Here is an 18,326-nt window from a genome sequence, read left to right on the forward strand (position 1 = left end):
GTGTGTGTGAGAGAGAGAGAGAGAGAGAGAGAGGGAGAGAGAGAGAGAGAGGGAGGGAGGGAGAAAGAGGAGAGAGAGCGCCTCTGGTCACCTCTTTGAATTTCTGTTTTTCTTCTGTTTTTTTTTTTTGTTTGTTTGTTTGTTTTCTTTTTCGCGGTGTTGGAGACTGAACCCAGGGTTTCTGCACTAAGCTACATTAAATCCCCAGCCTTTTGTTCTTCTCTCTCTTGTTGCTATTCTTCTTCTATTAATTAAATTTTTATTTATTTATTTTTATCTTTTTGAGACAGGGTCTCGCTAATCAGTTCAGGCTGGCCTTGAGCTCACTTTGTAGTCCAGGCTGGTCTCCAACTCTCAGCAATCCTCCTGCCTCAGCCTCCTGAGTGCTGGGATTAAAGGTGTGCGCCACCATGCCCAACTATTTTTTTTTTTTTTTTTTTTTGTGATTGAACCCACGGCTGTTGCACTGAGCCACATCTCCAGCCCCTTATTTTTATTTTGAGATAAGGCCTTGCTAAATTGCTCAGGTGAAACCTGAAGTTGAGATCTTCCTACCTCAGCCTCCCAGAGTGCTGAGATTACAGGCGTATGCCACCATGCCTGGCCCCTTTCTTTTTTTTTTCGTTTTGAGACAGTATCTCTTTAAATCATTGATTTACTCTGGCTGGGCCGGAACTTGAGATCCTCCTGCTTCAGCCTCCCAGAATGCTGGGATGACAGGCATGGACCACTGTACCTAGCTCCTCTCTGAGTTTCCTTTTTTTTTTTTTTTTCTCTTTTGCTCACTGAATCTCTGATGCTCGCTTCTGTTTTCAGATACCTCCTTGACTGCCTCTGGTCTCTTCCAAGACCTCAAATGTCAGGAGGAAGGGCTTCATTAAGAAGCGGGGGGAGGTGGTGGATGTGGCTTAGCGGTCGTGTGCATGCCTAGCAGGCTTGAGGCCCTGGGTTCTACGCCCAGCACTACAAACAAACAAACAAAATGCAGGGGAGAAACTGAGGCCCATACGAAGGAAGTGACTCAGCCAGCTCTCTGTGAGAGCTGCTTGCTGGGCACCGTCCTCTCTGCTGCCCTCTCTCCACTGCTCTGCCTCTTCTCACCTCAGAATGCATCTGTGTCCCCACGCTGGTCCCTCTCTTGTTGGCTCTGCTCTCGTTGTTTTTTGTCTTAGCCTTTCCTCATCTGCAAGCACCCCTCCCCCAGCCGGTCCCCCGGCCAAGCCCACCCAGCTGACCAGCCCCTCCCCAACACTCTCCTCCCTCCCACCCCTGCACTTGCTGTTCCTCTTCTCCCTGCCAGTGGGACGGGGCCCTTCATGTCCCCACCTGTTACTTTCCCCTCCTCCCCCACCTTCTTCTTCATTTACAGTACTGGGGGGTTGAACCCAGGGCCTTTGCACTGAGCCACATCCCCAGTCTTTTTTTTTTTTTTTTTTGTGGTACCAGGGATTGAACTCAGGACCTTAAGCTTGCCAGGCAGGCGCTTGTGCCACTGAGCTATATCCCCAGCCCCATTTTTTTATTTTATATTTTGGGACAGGGTCTGGCTAAGTTGCTAATTGCCCAGGTACAACTCAAACTTGCAACCTTCCCGCTTCAGCCTCCCAGACTACTGGGATTACAGATGCATGGCACCATGCCCAGCCTCTGTCAGCTTCTTAAAGTAGCCTTGCTGACCACCTGATGTAAAATGTCATAACCCTTCCCACACATATTTCCTGTTGTTTTTTCTTGTTCTTTTTCTTGCCACTAGCATCTTGCTATTTCTTTTTTTGCCATGCTGGGGATGGAACCAGAGGCCTAGCATGTGTTAGGCAAGTAATCTGCCACTGAGCCTCGGCCAGCCCGACACACTATTTCACTTGTGACCTTGCTTGCTGTCTGTCTCACGTGGAATGTCTCTCCAGGAGGCCAGGGATGTGTCTCTTGTCCACAGCTGTGTTCCTAGCACCTGCCATACAGTAGACAGTGGAGCCGGGCGTGGTGGCGCACGCCTGTAATCCCAGCACTTGGGAGGCTGAGGCAGGAGGATCGCTGCAAATTCAAGACCCGCCTGAGCTACAAAGTGAGCTCAAGGCCAGCCTGAACTGCATAGGGAGACCCTGTCTCAAAAAGACAATAAAAAAAAAGGTAGACAGTGGAACAGTTGTCTGCTGAATGTCTGTGTCCCTCTGGCTCGGTGCCCTGCACAGCCACCTCTCTGTCGTCAGCATCCCTCATCTCCTGCCCACTTGTCCCGTGGGGTCCCCTCCCCTTTGGGCCCTTCTCAACTGGTGTGGGTGGGCCCAGCTTCCTGGCTGCCACCCAACCTTGGCCTGGCCTGGCCGGGCTGACCTTTGCAGTGACGGGCTCCCTGTCTGAGCTCCAGATTAGCTATGTCTGCCGGGAAGTGCTCCAGGTGAGGAGAGGCCTGAGGGCCTTGGACGGGTGGTGGGGCCCCTCTCTCTCCAGCAGGCCTCACGGTGTCCCTTACCATGCTTCTCCCCAGGGACTGGCCTACCTGCACTCCCAGAAGAAGATTCACCGGGACATCAAGGTGCGCTGGGACTGAGGGTGCCACGGGTGTGTGTGTGTGTGTGAGTGTGTGAGTGTCCTGAGGGACTGAGGGTGCCACGGGTGTGTGTGTGTGTGTGTGTGAGTGTCCTGAGGGACCGAGGGTGCCACGGGTGTGTGTGTGTGAGTGTTCTGAGGGACTGAGGGTGCCACGGGTGTGTGTGTGTGTGTGTGTGTGTGTGTCCTGAGGGACTAAGGGTGCCACGGGGTGTGTGTGTGTGTGTGTGTGTGTGTGTGTCCTGAGGCCTGGGAGGTGGGAGAGGCATTTGGGGAGCTGTGGGGTGGGGCGACAGTGGACTGGGGTGGGATCCCTGACTGCGTCTGTCTGTCCTCTCGTCCCCAGGGAGCCAACATCCTTATCAATGATGCCGGGGAGGTCAGGCTGGGTGAGTGTGGCTGGTGGGAGGTGACAGCGGTTGACTGGGCGAGGATGGGGACATCATATCACCCCTCTATCTCCAGCTGACTTCGGTATCTCAGCTCAGATTGGGGCGACACTGGCGCGACGCCTCTCCTTCATTGGGACACCCTACTGGTGAGGGGTACAGGCTGGGATGGGCTTGGTGGGCAGTGGCTTTTCCGACCCTGGCTCCCTGGGAATCTCCACTGAGACCTTTTCTTTCTGGCGGTGGTACTGGGGACTGAACTCAGGGCTTTGAGTATGCCAGGCACACACTCGGCCTCCGAGCTATCCCGCCAGCCCCCATCCCTGCGAGTCTCCTTCTCTGTCTTTGGTTCATCTTGACTTCATCCGGTCACTCTGTGCCCGTCTGCCTGCTCCTCTCAGCGTTGCGTTGGTTTTTATCTTGATCTGTCTCTCCCTATCTTTTCTCAGCTCGAGGCCCTCTCCCGCCTCTTTGTTTCTATCTCTATCTGATAGAAGTGGGGACTTCCTAGTAGTAGTGGGGACTGAACCCAGGGCCTTCACCCTGAGCTAGATCCCCAGATCTTTTTATTTTTTATCTTTTGTGGGACAGGGTCTTGCTAAGTCACTGAGTTGCCCAGACTGGGTTTGAACTTTTGATCCTCCTGCCTCAGCCTCACAGAGCCATGCCTGGCACTCTGTGTCCTTTTCCATCTGGCTCTCTCTGGGCCCCATCTCCCCTCACCCCCTTCTCATCTTCCTCCTCCCCGTCCTCCCTCCCTCCGTGTTATCTCTGGCTCTCTGAGGGTCTCTGTCCCCAGGATGGCTCCGGAAGTGGCTGCGGTGGCCCTGAAGGGAGGATATAACGAGCTGTGTGACATCTGGTCCCTGGGTATCACAGCCATTGAACTAGCTGAGCTGCAGCCCCCGCTCTTCGATGTGCACCCTCTCAGGTAGGCAGGTGGGGCGGGTCCCCCGGGCTCACAGACCTGCAGCCCTGGCCCTGAAGATGCCACACAGCTTCCCTCAGGGGGCCTCCCTGTGCTTCCTGAGCAGCGGCCGCGGCTGCAGCCTTCCACGGCAGGGAGCCCTGTCTCAGGGACCCCATCTCGAGCCTGCTGCTGCGCGGCCGTGGCTCTAGAGTATGATAAGTGGCTTCCCTTAGAAGTGGCCTCCTAGCACTTTGTGAGCCCCCACCCCGTTCCCACGTGTCCCTCGCTGCCGTCTGCTGACCCCAGTGCAGCTGTGTCCCCCTCGGGGACCTGGACGCCATGCTGTGCCCCTACTGTTCTAGAGTTCTATTCCTCATGACCAAGAGTGGCTACCAGCCTCCCCGGCTGAAAGAAAAGAGCAAATGGTAAGGAGGGGACGTGGGTGAGGGCAAGCCCCGGCCTCCGGAAGTCTCTGCTCCCCTCACCCCAGAACCTGCCTTCTTCCTCCCCAAGGTCTGCTGCTTTCCACAACTTTGTCAAGATCACCCTCACTAAGAGCCCCAAGAAACGACCTGGTGCCACCAAGATGCTCAGTGTAAACCTCCCCTCCCTGAGGAGCCCCCCAGTTCTCAGCCCAGGACCCACCTTCCGGGGCCCTCTGTGATCCCCAAGGACCCCTGTGCCCCCTTTAAAGCCCTTGTCCCTCAGATTTCCCAGGATGCCCCCCAAACCTCCACACCGTATCCCCGACCTTTCTCAGATCCCTGAGTTACTAGAACTTGCAAACTCCTCAGGGTCTCAAGACCCATTCCAGAGAGGCCTCTCCAATTCCAAGGAAACCCCTAGTCCCTTCTAGGACACCTCTGGAATTCTCCAAGCCCCCTTCAGAGAATCCTGACTTCTTCTAACCCCTTAAAGCTTCTCAGAATTCCCCGGGTTCCTGAGTTCCCTAGATTCCCCGCCCGCTCCCGCAGCTGGACCTTCCCCACTCGACTCCCGGGACAGGGTCTCAAGCCCTTGCCCCCGCCCTGCCCCCAGCCTTCTGTCTGCTGACCTTCCCTCCCCTCCCCTCCCCCAGCATCAGCTGGTGTCCCAGCCTGGGCTAAACAGAGGCTTGATCCTGGATCTTCTTGACAAACTGAGGAACCCCGGAAAGGGCCCCCCCGTTGGTGAGAGTGAAGACGAGGAGCCTGAGGTGAGGGCCTTGGCTGACCAGAGCCCAGGAACCTCCAGGTCTTTGTTCAAGCTGTGTCCCACACACAGCGCCCCCAGGAACGCCTTCCTGAAGCTGCTCAAAGCCACAGCAGGTGGAGGCAGGGGAGCTCCAGAGGGTTCTGGGAGAGGAGGCTCAGGGCCGGGCCCACAGGCTGTAGGGGGGCTGCTGGGCCGTGAGCCCTGATGCTGCTGCCCCTCTGCCCAGCCACCCCCTGCCATCCCTCGGCGGATCCGATCAACCCACCGGGCCACCTCGCTGGGGATCCCAGATGCAGACTGCGGTCGTGAGTAGACACTCCTACAGTGTGGGGACACCTGACCCTGAAGAGATTCCCCTTCCCTTCCCTGCCACTGGAGACCCTCACCACCATCTGATCCCATAAGAGAGGCCAGAAAACCTCAAAATGACCTACAGAATGATCACAGAGCCACCATCTGTCCTGAGCTGCAAACAGACTCCATGACAGCTTGTCACTGCCCTTACCCCACAAGAGACCTCAGAAATCTCAGAGCCCCTGATACCAGGTGGACTCTGAAAACGACCTGTGTGACCACGCTGCCCATCTCTATCTCCCGGTCCCAAACCTTGACCCCGCTTGCTGAGGGACGGTGCCAGTCTCTAAGACCTCGACTCCAAAGCTCTACCAACTCTATTTTGTCTTCCCCAATTCAAGCCACTGCCCTTGGCTCACTGGGTTTTCACCTCCCACTCCAGGGCGCCACATGGAGTTCCATAGGCTCCAAGGAGTAGAGCCCAGACCCCCAGCTGACAGGGTGAGATGCCTCCCTGCTCCCCCAGATGCCCCCTGGCACTGGGCTACTGCTGACCCCTTTCCTCTCCCGCAGGTGTGCTTACAGCTCCCTGGAGACCTCAGGAGCAGCAGTCCCAGGTCAGGGGCCCCAGGGGTGAGGGTGGGGCCCTGGGATGTGCGTGGGGGCCACCTGAGGCTCATGCCTGTCACTCTTCAGGAGCCACCTATCAGAGTCTGATGACGACTATGACGACGTGGACATGTAAGAAGCCCAGCTCGGGGCTGGGGATTTAGCTCAGTGGCACAGCGCCTGCCTGGCAAGCGCAAGGTCGTGAGTTCGGTTCCTGGTACCGGAAAAAAAACAAAAAACAAAACAAAACAAACAAAAAAAGTAAGAAGCCCAGTGCTTGCCCTACAGATTCTCACCCTAGCCACCCCCACTTCAGCAGCCCCCCAACTGTACCTCATCTTGTCTCCAAGGAGATGCCAGCCTCCCCCTGCCTTCCTTCCATCTCTGACCCTTGAGGCCCAGCCTCACTCCCAGTGCAGCCCTCCCCTTCCTTCCTTCCGCCCCAGCCCCTGGTCCCTAACCCAGGCCACCCTGTACTCCCCACCTCTAAGGCCTGATGCCCCAGTCAACCTCCACCCCAGCCTCCACCTTTTTTTTTTTTTTTCCCCTTGGAAACAAGGTCTTGCTATGTAGTGCAGGCTGGCCTTGAACTCACTTTGTAGCCCAGGTTGGCCTTGAGCTCCTGGGGACCCTCCTGCCTCAGCCTGCTGAGTGCTGGGATTATAGATCTGCACCACCATGCCCAGCTCCATCTTTTTATACAACCTTTGATCCACCCCCTACCTGCCCTGAACCCAGACCTGACCCCAGTTCCCTCCAGAATGTCCTCCTGCTCCAACCCCAGATCTTTCCCAGATGTTGCTCCAGATGCACCTCTAAGCCTCCACTTTAGCTTCTCCCCAGGCCAGACTCTTTTGTCATCTTCTTGCCCAATCCCAGAATGCACCTTGGCTCCTGGAGATGCTAAGCAAGTACTCTACCACTGAGCTATATCCCCAGCCCTGGCTCTTGGAAATGTTCCAAAAGCCAGGCCTTGAGCCACAGATCTAAACTTCCACTGCAGCAGCCAGCCTAGGCCCGCATCTTTCCCCTTCCCCGGGCCAGTGACAGCCTCGAGCCCCTTCCTCATTCATTCCCCGTGTGTCGTGCGTGTTAATGTGGAGCAGGAGAAAAGTGAGAACAGCATCAGGGAGGTTAATTACCCAAGTGCCTGGGGGTGTGAAGAAGACTCCAGCCCAGAGTTGCTGGTACTGTTGTCACCATGGCAACTTGTCCTGTAACCCCCACCTCCAAGTCACCCCTTCCTTTCTGGCATCCTCATCCCAGGCCTCAGAGCCTGGCTACCCCCATCTTCTGTCCTTGTTCCCCATTCCCCCACCTGCTCACCCCATCTTTGTGTTTCAGCCCTGCCCCAGTAGAGGACGCACCTCCCCCACTGCCCCCCAAGGTAGGCCCCAAGGCCAGGTCCCGAGGCCCAGGACCTGGTGCTGGCCAGGGCTGGGAGTCTGGCAGCGTGGGATGCTGGGTACACTGGGACCTGGAGGTGGCATCCCTCAACCCGGGGGTAGAACTCCTGCGAGTCCTCTGCTGGGTCCAGTATTAACCCTTTGGCTTCTGAGTGTGCTGATGTGGGGGGGTGTTGGCAAGGCTGAAGGGGAGGCAGGACTTTGTGGGGTGGGTTAGAGCCAGGGCTGACTCGCAGTTCTGGTGGAGGGAGGGCCCGGGGTGTAAAGAGTGACCGCTCTCTGAGGTCCCCTGATGTATCTCCCCACCCTCCTTTCCTGTCTCCAAAGCCCAAGCTCCGGTCTCCCTCAGATGATGGTCCTGGGGGGCTGGGGGATGAAGGGCAGCTGAGCCCCGGGGTGCTGGTCCGGTGCGCCAGCGGGCCTCCCCCACGTACCCCTCGTCCTGGGCCTCCTCCAGTCACCCACAGCCCCCATCTCACCGCCTACTCAGGTAACGGGAAGGCTGGGGTGGAGGCGGGGCCGGGGTGAGGGGTCGAGGGCTGATCTGTCCCCAACCCTTCTCAGAGCCCTCACTCTGGAACCCAGCTTCCCGGGAGCCCGACCAGCCCCCACGGCTGCCCCCTAAGAAAGAGAAGATGAAGCGGAAGGTGAGGCCCCGCTGTGTGCCCTGGGCTGGGGCAAGGGTTGGAAGGGGTTCCCGGGTGTCTGTCTGGTTTTGCATGGCGTAAATCCTCAGCAGACAGAAACAGGCAGCACAGAGGTAACTGTGATCCCACCCCTCACAGATGGGGAACCCGAGGCACAGACAGGCTAAAGAGTTTGCCCAAGGTTGTACGTATAACAGTCCCCCATTGTCTGCCAGGGATACGTTTCAAGACCCCCAGTGGACATTGAAACTGTGGGTAGTACCCAGCTACACACACACATACATCTGTGTATGTACGTATATGTCTTCCTATACATACTTACCTGTGATGAAGTTAAATTGATAAATTTGTCACAGTGAGATTAACCCTAGCAACTACTAATCAAATAGGATAATTAGAACGATGCACTGTAATAACAGCTACTTGGAACTTACAGTTTTTTTCCTGGAATTTTCTATGTAGTAGTTTTGGATCACAGCTGGGTGTGGATAACTAAATCCACGGGAGGTAGAAGTAGAGATGAAGGGGGTGACTATGTAACCTGGAGAGGCAGAGGCAGGATTTGAACCCAGGCACTCTTGCTCCAGAGTTTTAACTACTGCGCCTTCCTGTCCCCTGCCCTCCTCCTCTGGATCTACTGCCCGGCCCTGGGGCCACCCACCCAGGGATGCGCCCTGCTTGTGAAGCTCTTCAACGGCTGCCCGCTCCGGATCCACAGCACAGCCACTTGGACACACCCCTCCACCAAGGGTGGGCCTGGGGGATGGGATGGGGAGGGCACACGGGGCTCAATGAGGTAGGAAGAGGCCCAGAATCTGGGGATCCAAGAGGAAAAAATGGAAGATGAGTTTGTAAAAACTAGCGAAATTACACAGGGGGAGACAGGTGTCCAAACGCTACAGAATGACTAGAGTTTGGGATAGGATGGAGACAAATGGTTAACAGCTGGAGGTTAATGGTGGAGAGACTAGGATCAGCATTTTGGGTCAGAAGTTTTAGGGATCAGGCTGGGTACGGTGGTACACACACCTGTAAACCCAGCACTCAGGAGGCTGAGGCAGGAGGATGTGTGAGTTTGAAGCAGCCTGGGCTACAGAATGAGACTGTATCTCCAAAAATTTAAAAAAAAGTTTTAGGGATCAGAATGCAGCAGAAGCTGAGTGTGGTGGTGCACCCCTGTAATCTCAGCACTGGGGAGGGTGAGGCAGGAGGATCGTTGAGAGTCTGAGGCCAGCCTATGCTATAAAGTAAGCTCAAGACCAGCCTGAACTGCATAGCGAGACCTTGTCTCAAAAAGACAAAAAAAAAGAGAGAGAGAGAATGCAGCAGAAAAGGACAGAGGAGGAATCAGAGATAGACGAGGTCAATCAGATGTCAGTGCTGAAGGAGTAGCATCAGACTTAAAAGGCCACGCTGTATGGAAAAAGTTCCGTCTGAGGGTGTCTTGCGTGTGAGGATCAGTGTGAAGACAGGATTAACAGGTGGAGGTCAGACGTGGGCACAAAGAAGGACAGAAGTTAAAGGGCTATTTTGGGTGGCAGGTCCATAGGCAGGGTGACTTCTGGGGAGATGAAGGGCCAGGATTTGTAGGGTGGAGGGGAAGAACCCCCAGAATCTGGCAAGCCACTGATAAGGGATACTAAGGCAGGTCTATGGGACTGGGCAGCATTTGTAGTCAAATTCAGGGAAACAGAGGCTGAGAGTATCAGTTTGTGCTGAGAGTGAAGAAAGCGTCAAAACTGAGGGCCTGAGTGAGGGTCACTGTTTGGATTCAGACTAGTGGGGGCTGGGAGGCCCCAGGAGGAAGTGGGTCCTAGTGTCCTCCTTGTCTGTCCCCTGCAGACCAGCACCTGCTCCTAGGGGCAGAGGAAGGCATTTTCATCCTGAACCGGAATGATCAGGAGGCCACGCTGGAGATGGTAAGGCCCTGTGCCTGGGGTGGCGCAGGAACGGGGTGGAGTTGGGGGGGGTCACTGGGTGTCACATGACTCATTACCTCCGTTCTCTGCAGCTCTTTCCTAGCCGGACAACCTGGCTGTACTCCATCAACAATGTCCTCATGTCTCTGTCAGGTGTGGCCTTGGGTTGAGGGAAGAGCAGGTGTGTGTGTGTGTGTGTGTGTGTGTGTGTGTGTGTGTGTGTGTCAGGATTTGGAAGGTGAGTGAGCACAGCTTTAAAAAAAACAGGCTTCTTCATCACAATCTGTGGGTTCAAATTCCAGCCACCTTTACCTGGTGGGATGTCAGACAAGGGACTTCAGCTCTCTGAACCTCAGTTTTCCTGCCTATAAGTTGGAGCTCACAGTAGTCCTCACTTCTCAAGTCAGTCTTGAGTTGATTTCTATATTAGTCCTTAAACAGCTTTGATGTTCAGATGACCATCAGAACTTATTCCCACTTTACTAAGAGGTGAGCAAATTACCAATTTAAAAATCTAGGCTTGGAAAAGCTCAGGGGCAAACCACTTGCCTAGCATGCGTGAGGCCCTGGGTTTCATCCCCAGCGTGCAAAAAAAAGGTGTGTCATTTTTAAAAAATGTTTTGCATAAAAGAATTTCTAATTTTGAGGGACACAGCAAGCCAAAGAAGAACTTCTGGGTCTTCTTTTCAGTACTGAGGATTGAACCTGGGGTCTTTGCACAGAGCGGTGTCCTCAGCCCATTTTTTTACTTTGAGATGGATCTTGCTAAGTTCCTAAATTACTCTAGCTAGACTCAAAGTTTTGAGCTTTCTGGTTCAGCTTCCCAGAGTGCTGGCATTACATGTGTGGGCCACCATACCAAGTGCCCGCCCAAAGGTCTCACTATGAATCCAGGCTGCCCTTGAACTCACTATGTAGTCCAGGCTGGCCTCCAACTTTTGGTCCTCTTACCTCCGCCTCCTGAGTGGTGAGAGCGTCTGCCACCATGGCTGACTCCAAAGAGGATTTACAAGCCAGTTAATGTCACATCTGCAACGACAAACTTCAGGAGAAATTCGAGATTATGTTTTTGTTTTGTTTTGTTTTGTTTTGTTTTGTTTTTTTGTCTTTTTTGAGACACGGTCTGGCTATGCAGTTCAGGCTGTCCTTGAGCTCACTTTGTAGCCCAGGCTGGGCTCGAACTCACAATGATACTCCTGCCTCAGCCTCCTGAGTGGGGGATTACAGGTGTGCACCACCATGCCCAGCAAGATGTATTTTCTTAAGCTTTAATAGGTGTACAATGTATAACTTCATCTTATGGGTTATAACTCCTGTGGGGCTAAACACTGTGAAGGTAGGGAACATACTTATTTTGCTCACTGCTGTTCACCAGAGTACAACGCCTGGCCCACACTGGCCTCTCAAATGTTTGAGCGAGTGAGGACTGAACAGAGAGCGCTTGACATCTACAGCCTTGGGAGTTTCAGGGATGGGGAAGGAGGTGGTATCTGGGGTCCTATAACTGCTTCCTACTTCCCCCCACATGCGCACGCACTGCAGGAAAGACCCCCCACCTGTATTCTCATAGCATCCTGGGCCTGCTGGAACGGAAGGAGACCAGAATGGGCAGCCCCATCGCGCACATCAGCCCCCACCGGCTGCTGGCAAGGTACCAGCCTCAGCGCAGCACAGGCTCCGCGGACCTCCCGGCCCTCCGCAGCCGTCCCAGCGCCCACTCACACCTACCTTTCCTCAGGAAGAACATGGTCTCCACCAAGATCCAGGACACCAAGGGTTGCCGGGCGTGCTGTGTGGGTGAGAGCGAAGCCCAGGGCTAGGCGGGGGAGGCAGGGCCAGGGCGCGGGCAGCGTCCACTGGGAGGATTGTGGAGTTCAGGCTGGGTGTCCAGAGCCCGGGAAAGAAGGGTGGCACTCTGGGCCTCTCGGAGAAGAGGCGGAAGAGAAGGGACTGACGCTGGTCCATCCATCCTTGCTCACCCCCGCAGCGGAGAGTGCGAGCTCCGGGGGCCCTTTCCTGTGCGGGGCCTTGGAGACGTCGGTGGTTCTGCTCCAGTGGTATCAGCCCATGAACAAGTTCCTGCTTGTCCGGGTAAGGGCTCTGGGGAAGGGGATGCTGGGGGCCCGGGCAGTGGCTGGGGCCTTGCACCTTTGCGCTTGCCTAGAGAGCTCCACGAAGCCCCGCCTCGACCCAGGCCCGGCCGGGCGACGCCCCGCCCACCTGGGGGTCCCTCTCCTGGAGACTTTCTGATCCTTCAGCTCCCCGCTCACACCGGGCCCGATTATTTCTCGTACCCTATGCCCCGCCTCCTCGGTCCCCCGCCCTGCCTCTAAGGAGACTCCATTCAGGTTCTGTCCCTTTGAGCCTGAGATTTTGCTGCCCTTGCAGCCCCGTAGCTTGTGGTCCCTGCCTCTCTGTGGCCAGGGAGGCCAGCCCCAAACCCCAAACTAAGCCACACCTACCTGAGGCCACACGCCTCGCACCACCTAAGTCCTCCGAGGCCTCTGACTCCCCTGAAATGCCTAGAAGTTTTGGAAGTCCCGGCCCACGGCAAGGTTCCGCCCCTCTGAGCCCGCCCTCCCCGTGGGCCCGCAGCAGGTGCTGTTCCCGCTGCCCACGCCTCTGCCGGTGTTCGCGCTGCTGACCACGCCGGGCTCAGAGCTGCCGGCTGTGTGCATCGGCGTGAGCCCCGGGCGGCCGGCGAAGTCGGTGCTTTTCCACACCGTGCGCTTCGGCGCGCTGTCCTGCTGGCTGGGCGAGATGAGCACGGGTGAGCCGGGCTGTCTCGCTGAGGGGCGGGTCTGAGTGGCTGGGCGGGGCTTCTCCTGAGCCAATCCTGAAAAGGGCGGAGAATAGCGGGTTTATTTTAATTGGTGAGTTTGATAACGGGGTGGGGCCCGGATGGTGGGTGGGGCTTAGCTTCCTTGCCGGGAGTTTGAGGAGTGTCTAGCCGAGGCAGCCTTCTGGGGGCGCTGTGGGGAACCTGGCAGAGTCGCCCTTAGCCAACCCAGCCTTTTCTCAGAGCACAAGGGAGCAGTGCAGGTGACCCAGGTAAAGGATGACATGGTGATGGTGTTGATGGATGGTAAGAACCTTTCTTCTGTTTACCCTCCCTGTTTTCTTGCCTTTCTTGCCTCTCAGAGACCCCGAGCCCCTTTTGCCCCGGGGTAGTGGCAAACACCTGTAACCCGGCACTCAGGGAGGCTGAGACAGGAGGATTCCAGGTTCAAGCCCAGCCAGGGGAATTTAGCAATTTAGCAAGATCCTGCTTCAAAATTTAAAAAGGTGGAGTCCTCGGGAGGTAGCTCAGTTCAGAGGCCTTGTATTTGATAATAGGCCAGTACTTAAAAAAAAAATAAATTAAAAAAAGGAAAGCCTGAGCCCTTCTAGACCTTGGCCCACTCCACTCACCTCTCTTTAGCTTTTCTCACTGAATCCGTTGCCCTGTCCCTTAGTGGCCCTCTCAGTCATGTTCACAGTTCTTAAGTCCCTCACTCTATCCACTTCTAGGCTGCCTGAAACTGGTGACCCCAGAGGGGGCCCCAGTCCCGGGCCTTCGCACCCCAGAGATCCCCATGACAGAAGCGATGGAGGCTGTGGGTAAGTGCAGGGGTGGAGCCGGGGTCAGCAGAGGCGGGAGAGACCCGCGGTTAACGGTGCTGCTTTCCCTTCAGCTATGGTTGGGGGTCGGCTTCAGGCCTTCTGGAAGCATGGAGTGCAGGTGTGGGCTCCAGGCTCTGACCGGGTAAGCCCCTCCTCTGCAGACCACCACTCCGCTCCTCCTGCCTCAGTCATCCCCTCTGGCAGATGGGCTCGGTGAACTCCTGAGCCAGAAGCTCCTTCCACCAGCAGGGCAGATAGGTCTCCTTCTCTGCCCCAGTGTCTCTTGAGTCCCAGTCTGAACCTGAGCCACTGTGTGACCTTGTTTGAGGGAGCTGGCTTTTCTGAGCCTCTCTTCTCCAGCTACAAAACAGGGATCGCCATGGAGATAGAGGGTGATCAAGAGCAGGGACCTCAGGCTGGGTGACCGTAGGCATGTGACCTGCCTGTGCCTCCTGGTCCTCATTGGGAAAATGGAAGAGAAAATAGGGTTTATCTCACAGAACAGTGTATCAGACTCTGCCCTTACACTTTAATATTTTACTTAATCTTCATAATCACCTAGTGGGTAGGTACTAAGATTTTACATGTTATTACATGAGGCACCATGAGGTTAAGTAACTTGCCTGAGGTCACACTGCTCGATGTTGGAAAGGTTGGTTGCCTGGGTAGTTGGACTCTTCCTTGTTCCGAAGGGAGCCACACTAGGGGTGTGCTGCCTCTTGACACTGACAGACACACACTGTTCCACAGCTGCTGCAGGAGCTGAGAGACCCCACCCTCACCTTCCGTCTGCTTGGCTCACCCAGGTATGGTGTTGGGGAGGAGCACAGAGGACCTGGGAGGGGCATCCTGGGTGTCTGCATCACCGTCACCGTACCTTTGCCTTCTCCCTGCTTCCATCTCTGTCCCCAAAGGCTGTTCTCTGCACAGCAGCCAATGAGTCATTTTCATTTTATATTTTAATTTTATTTCTATTTTTTTCTTTTGTGTTTTTGAGACAAGGTCTCCCTATGCAGTTCAGGCCGTCCTTGAACTCACTTATGTAGCCCAGGCTGGCCTCGAACTCGCAACGATCCTCCTGCCTCAGCCTCCCAAGTGCTGGGGTTACAGGCATGCGCCACCATGCCCGCTATTTATATTTTATTTTATTTTATTTATTTATTTTTTTTGTTCCCTCCTGCCGCCCAAGTGTCTTTTTTGTTGTTGTTGTTGTTTTTCTGGTACCGGGAATCGAACTCATGATCTTGCGCTTGCCAGGCAGGTGCTGTGCCACTAAGCTAAATCCCCAGCCCCCCAAGTATCTATCTCTCTTTTAAAATGTTAAAAATAACATTACTTACTTTTTTTTTTTTTGATACTGGGAATCGAACTCATGACCTCAGGTTTGCCAGGCAAGTGCTTATGCCGCTGAGCTACATCCCCAGCCCATTACTTACTTACTTCATTAACCCCCCTCCCCCCGTACCAGGATTTGAACTCACGACCTTGCACTTGCCAGGCAGGCGCTGTGCCGCTGCGCTAAATCCCTAGCCCCTACTTCATTAAGTTTTGCTGTGCTGAGTATTGAACCTAGGGCCTTTCCTTTGAGCTAACCCCCCTACCCCTTTTTATTTTGAGACAGGGTCTGATAAGTTGCTAAGTTGCCCAGGATGTGCTTAAACTTGCCACCCTCCTTCCTCAGCCTCCCAGAGTGCTGAGATTACAGGCATGCTTCACTGGCTCACTCTTAAAATTTTTCTTAGCATGCATTTGCAGTACATAATGATTATATTCATTGTAGAGAGTTGGTCCATGTGCATAACACGTCTTAATTCTTTCTACATTCTCTCTCCCTCTCCTCCTGCCCCCTCCCTCCATCTCCTGGTCTTCCTCTCAAAAGACCTGTCTCCTTTTTTCCTATTATCTATTTATTTTATTTTTTATTTATATTTTGGGTTTCTTGTGTAAGAGAAACTATATTAAGCTTATGTGTCTGATTTCACTTAGCATTAAGGTCTCGAGGTACATCCCACAAATGATGTAAATTTATTTTTCTTTATATCAGAATAGTACTCTACTGTGTATAAATACCACATTTTCTTTATCCATTCATCTGTTGATTTAGCTATTATGAATTGTGCTGCTATAAACATGGATATGCATATATCACTGTAATATGATGGCTTTAACTCTTTGGGGAGGATACCTAGAAGCTGAATTGCTGAATCAAATGGAATTTCTATTTTTAATTTTATGAGGACTCCCCATACTGATTTCCATAATGATTGTAGTAGTTCACACTCCTACCACCTATGTAGAAGGGTTCCTTTTTCCCCACAGCCTCTCAAGCGGTAGTCATTATTTGATTTCTTGATGATAGCCATTCTTTCTGCAGTAAGATGGAATCTCAGTTTTTTTTTTTTTTGTCTTTTTGAAATAGGGTCTCCCTATGCAGTTCAGGGTGGCCTTGAGCTCACTTTGTAGCCCAGGCTGGTCTCAAACTCCCAACCTCCCAACAATCCTCCTGTCTCAGCCTCCCGAGTGCTGGGATTACAGGCGTGCGCTGCCACACCCAGCCTCAATGTTGTTTTAATTTGCATTTCTCTATGGCCAGTGATGTTGAGCATTTTTTCATGTATTTATTGGGTATTTGTACTCTCTCTGAGAAGTGTCTGTTCATTTCAGATTCCTGTTTGTGATTGGGTCTTTATTGGGGGAGTGTAGAACTTTTAGTTCTTTATATATCCTAGATATTAGACCTCTGTCCAAGGTACACCTGGCAGAATTTTTTTTCATTCTTAGGATTGTCTGTTTACTCTGTTATTTGTTTCCTTTGCTGTGCAGAAGCTTTTTATTTTTAGAAGCTTTTAAATTAATATACTATAATCTCTTTCCTTTGATATTCTTTCTTGTACAGTTGGGGTTCTGTTCAAAAAGCCCTTGTCTTCAAGAGTTTCACCTATTTTGTCTTCCAGCAGGTTAAGTGTTTTAATATTTAGATCAATTGATTTTTTTTTATTTTTAAGTTAATTTTACTTATTAGAGATAGTCTTGCTACATAGTTCAGGCTGGTCTTGAACTCACTATGTCACTTTTTTTTTTGGTACCAGGAATCAAATCAGGACCTTGTGCTTGCCAGGCAGGTGCTGTGCTGCTGAGCTATGCCTCCAGCCCCTTGAACTCACTATGTAGCCCAGGCTCATAGTGATCCTCCTGCCTCAGCCTCCCCAGTGCTGGGATTACAGGTGTTAACCACCACCCCTAGCCCATTTTTATTTCAGTTTACTACATGGTGAGAGATCCGGTTTAAGTTTTTATTTTGAAATAATTTTAGACTCAGGTTTCAAAAATAATATAAAAGTATTTGTGTCCCTTTCACCTGGATTCTCCAGATGTTAATCTTTTGTTTTGGTGCCAGGGCTTGAATTCAGGGCCTTGTACATGCTGAGGTGTGGTGCTGTGTCCTTCAGTGTGTCATTCCAGGGGCACCGGGTGTCAGTTTGATCCCTTGGTCAAGGTGCAGACATTCAGTTCTCTCCACGTAAAAGTCTCCTCTTGTAATACCAAGTATCTCTGGGGGAAGTTTCACTGAGACAATGTAAATATACTCTTTCATCAGACTTTTATTGTTTAAACCCCACTGATGGTTTTTTGTTTGATCTATGATGTTGGAATGAATTATGTTACCAAGTGGTCTTGATACTTCCCGTCTTTGTGGTACAGGGGATGGAACCCACGCTCTCACACATGCTAAGCATGCACTTTACAAATGTTGATTTTCTACTTCTGTCCTTCCCTCTGCATGTATTAGTGGGCATTATGCTGTTAGAAAGACTTAGCCCTTTTCCATTATTTACTTTTCTTTCTTTCTTTTCTTTTTTTTTTTTTTTTTTTTTTTTTTTTTTTTTTTTTTTTTTTTTTTTTTTTTCAGTACTGAGGATTGGTGGGTTGATTGATTTTTTGAGACAGGCTCTTGCTCTGTAGCCCAGGCTGGCCTCGAACTCAAGATGATCCTCCTGCCTCAGCCTCCTGAGTGCTGGAATTACAGGTGTGCACCTGCACACCTGCCACTTACTATTTCAGCATCATCTCATAGGTTTCTGTTTCATTCTATGGGTTATAATTTATGACCCTCATTATTTATTTTGAGGCACAAAGAGTCTCAGATTTAGTCAATGGGAACCCTTTTAAGGATTTCATACAGCAGTGATGGTGAACCTTTTAGAGCTACAAGATCATGGTACCTCTGGCCAAGCCCCAACCTCCCTCCACCTCAGAGCCTTTGCACAGACTGTTCTCTGCCCAGAACACCCTTCCCTGTGCTTTCCCCGACTGCCCCCCTGAGCCTCCTTCAGGCTCCAGCATGCATCCTTCAGTGGAGCCCTGGCTGACCTCCTGGGAGAGCTTCCTTGCTTGACCCCCTGCTGCTCTGCACTTATGTAATTCACTGGTCTGTGTTGGTCTTCCTCCAGCTGTGAGCTCCACAAGGGCAGGGACTGTGCTCGTTGTTGTGCCCCAGATTACTGACCACTTTGTGAATGAATGAACAAATGCAGGAATGAGTGAACGAATGAGCTGACTTCTCCCTTCCCAGGCCTGTGGTGGTGGAGACACGACCCGCAGATGATCCTACTGCCCCCAGCAACCTCTATATCCAGGAATGAGTCCTTAGCGGGGTGTCGGGAACCAGACCCTGCGTTCTCTCTTCGACAGACACACTAGTGGCCACATCATGTCCCAGTCTTCCAATAAACATGGTGTTAGCCTCTGCTGCCATCTTGTCTTTTTTGGGGAAAGGCAGAATTTCTGGATGCCCACTCTCCCAA

At 52.8% G+C, this 18,326-nt stretch overlaps 1 protein-coding gene across 2 annotated transcripts in view; it reads left to right on the forward strand.

Moving 5' to 3' along the window:
* The window catches only part of Map4k1 (mitogen-activated protein kinase kinase kinase kinase 1), a 20,605-nt gene extending 2,334 nt beyond the window's left edge, over positions 1-18,271 (forward strand). Inside the window, exons 5-31 of one of the 2 annotated variants that reach the window (XM_013522409.1) lie at positions 2,343-2,398; positions 2,489-2,536; positions 2,897-2,939; positions 3,016-3,088; positions 3,739-3,870; positions 4,212-4,274; positions 4,363-4,444; positions 4,928-5,044; positions 5,270-5,348; positions 5,780-5,838; positions 5,911-5,954; positions 6,034-6,078; positions 7,291-7,333; positions 7,680-7,842; positions 7,917-7,999; positions 8,587-8,749; positions 9,842-9,918; positions 10,011-10,071; positions 11,461-11,569; positions 11,657-11,715; positions 11,906-12,009; positions 12,514-12,688; positions 12,941-13,003; positions 13,429-13,518; positions 13,593-13,663; positions 14,272-14,327; positions 18,095-18,271. In XM_013522409.1, the coding sequence (XP_013377863.1) occupies positions 2,343-2,398; positions 2,489-2,536; positions 2,897-2,939; positions 3,016-3,088; positions 3,739-3,870; positions 4,212-4,274; positions 4,363-4,444; positions 4,928-5,044; positions 5,270-5,348; positions 5,780-5,838; positions 5,911-5,954; positions 6,034-6,078; positions 7,291-7,333; positions 7,680-7,842; positions 7,917-7,999; positions 8,587-8,749; positions 9,842-9,918; positions 10,011-10,071; positions 11,461-11,569; positions 11,657-11,715; positions 11,906-12,009; positions 12,514-12,688; positions 12,941-13,003; positions 13,429-13,518; positions 13,593-13,663; positions 14,272-14,327; positions 18,095-18,164 (2,228 nt within the window). In that variant the 3' untranslated portion in view covers positions 18,165-18,271. The remainder of the gene's footprint in view (positions 1-2,342; positions 2,399-2,488; positions 2,537-2,896; positions 2,940-3,015; positions 3,089-3,738; positions 3,871-4,211; positions 4,275-4,362; positions 4,445-4,927; positions 5,045-5,269; positions 5,349-5,779; positions 5,839-5,910; positions 5,955-6,033; positions 6,079-7,290; positions 7,334-7,679; positions 7,843-7,916; positions 8,000-8,586; positions 8,750-9,841; positions 9,919-10,010; positions 10,072-11,460; positions 11,570-11,656; positions 11,716-11,905; positions 12,010-12,513; positions 12,689-12,940; positions 13,004-13,428; positions 13,519-13,592; positions 13,664-14,271; positions 14,328-18,094) is intronic. The other variant, XM_005399842.2, reaches the window with a different exon arrangement.
* The last annotated feature ends 55 nt before the right edge of the window (positions 18,272-18,326 follow it).

The sequence above is a fragment of the Chinchilla lanigera genome, unplaced genomic scaffold (assembly GCF_000276665.1).
Source record: "Chinchilla lanigera isolate Chin_1 unplaced genomic scaffold, ChiLan1.0 scaffold00067, whole genome shotgun sequence".
Lineage (NCBI taxonomy): Eukaryota > Metazoa > Chordata > Mammalia > Rodentia > Chinchillidae > Chinchilla > Chinchilla lanigera.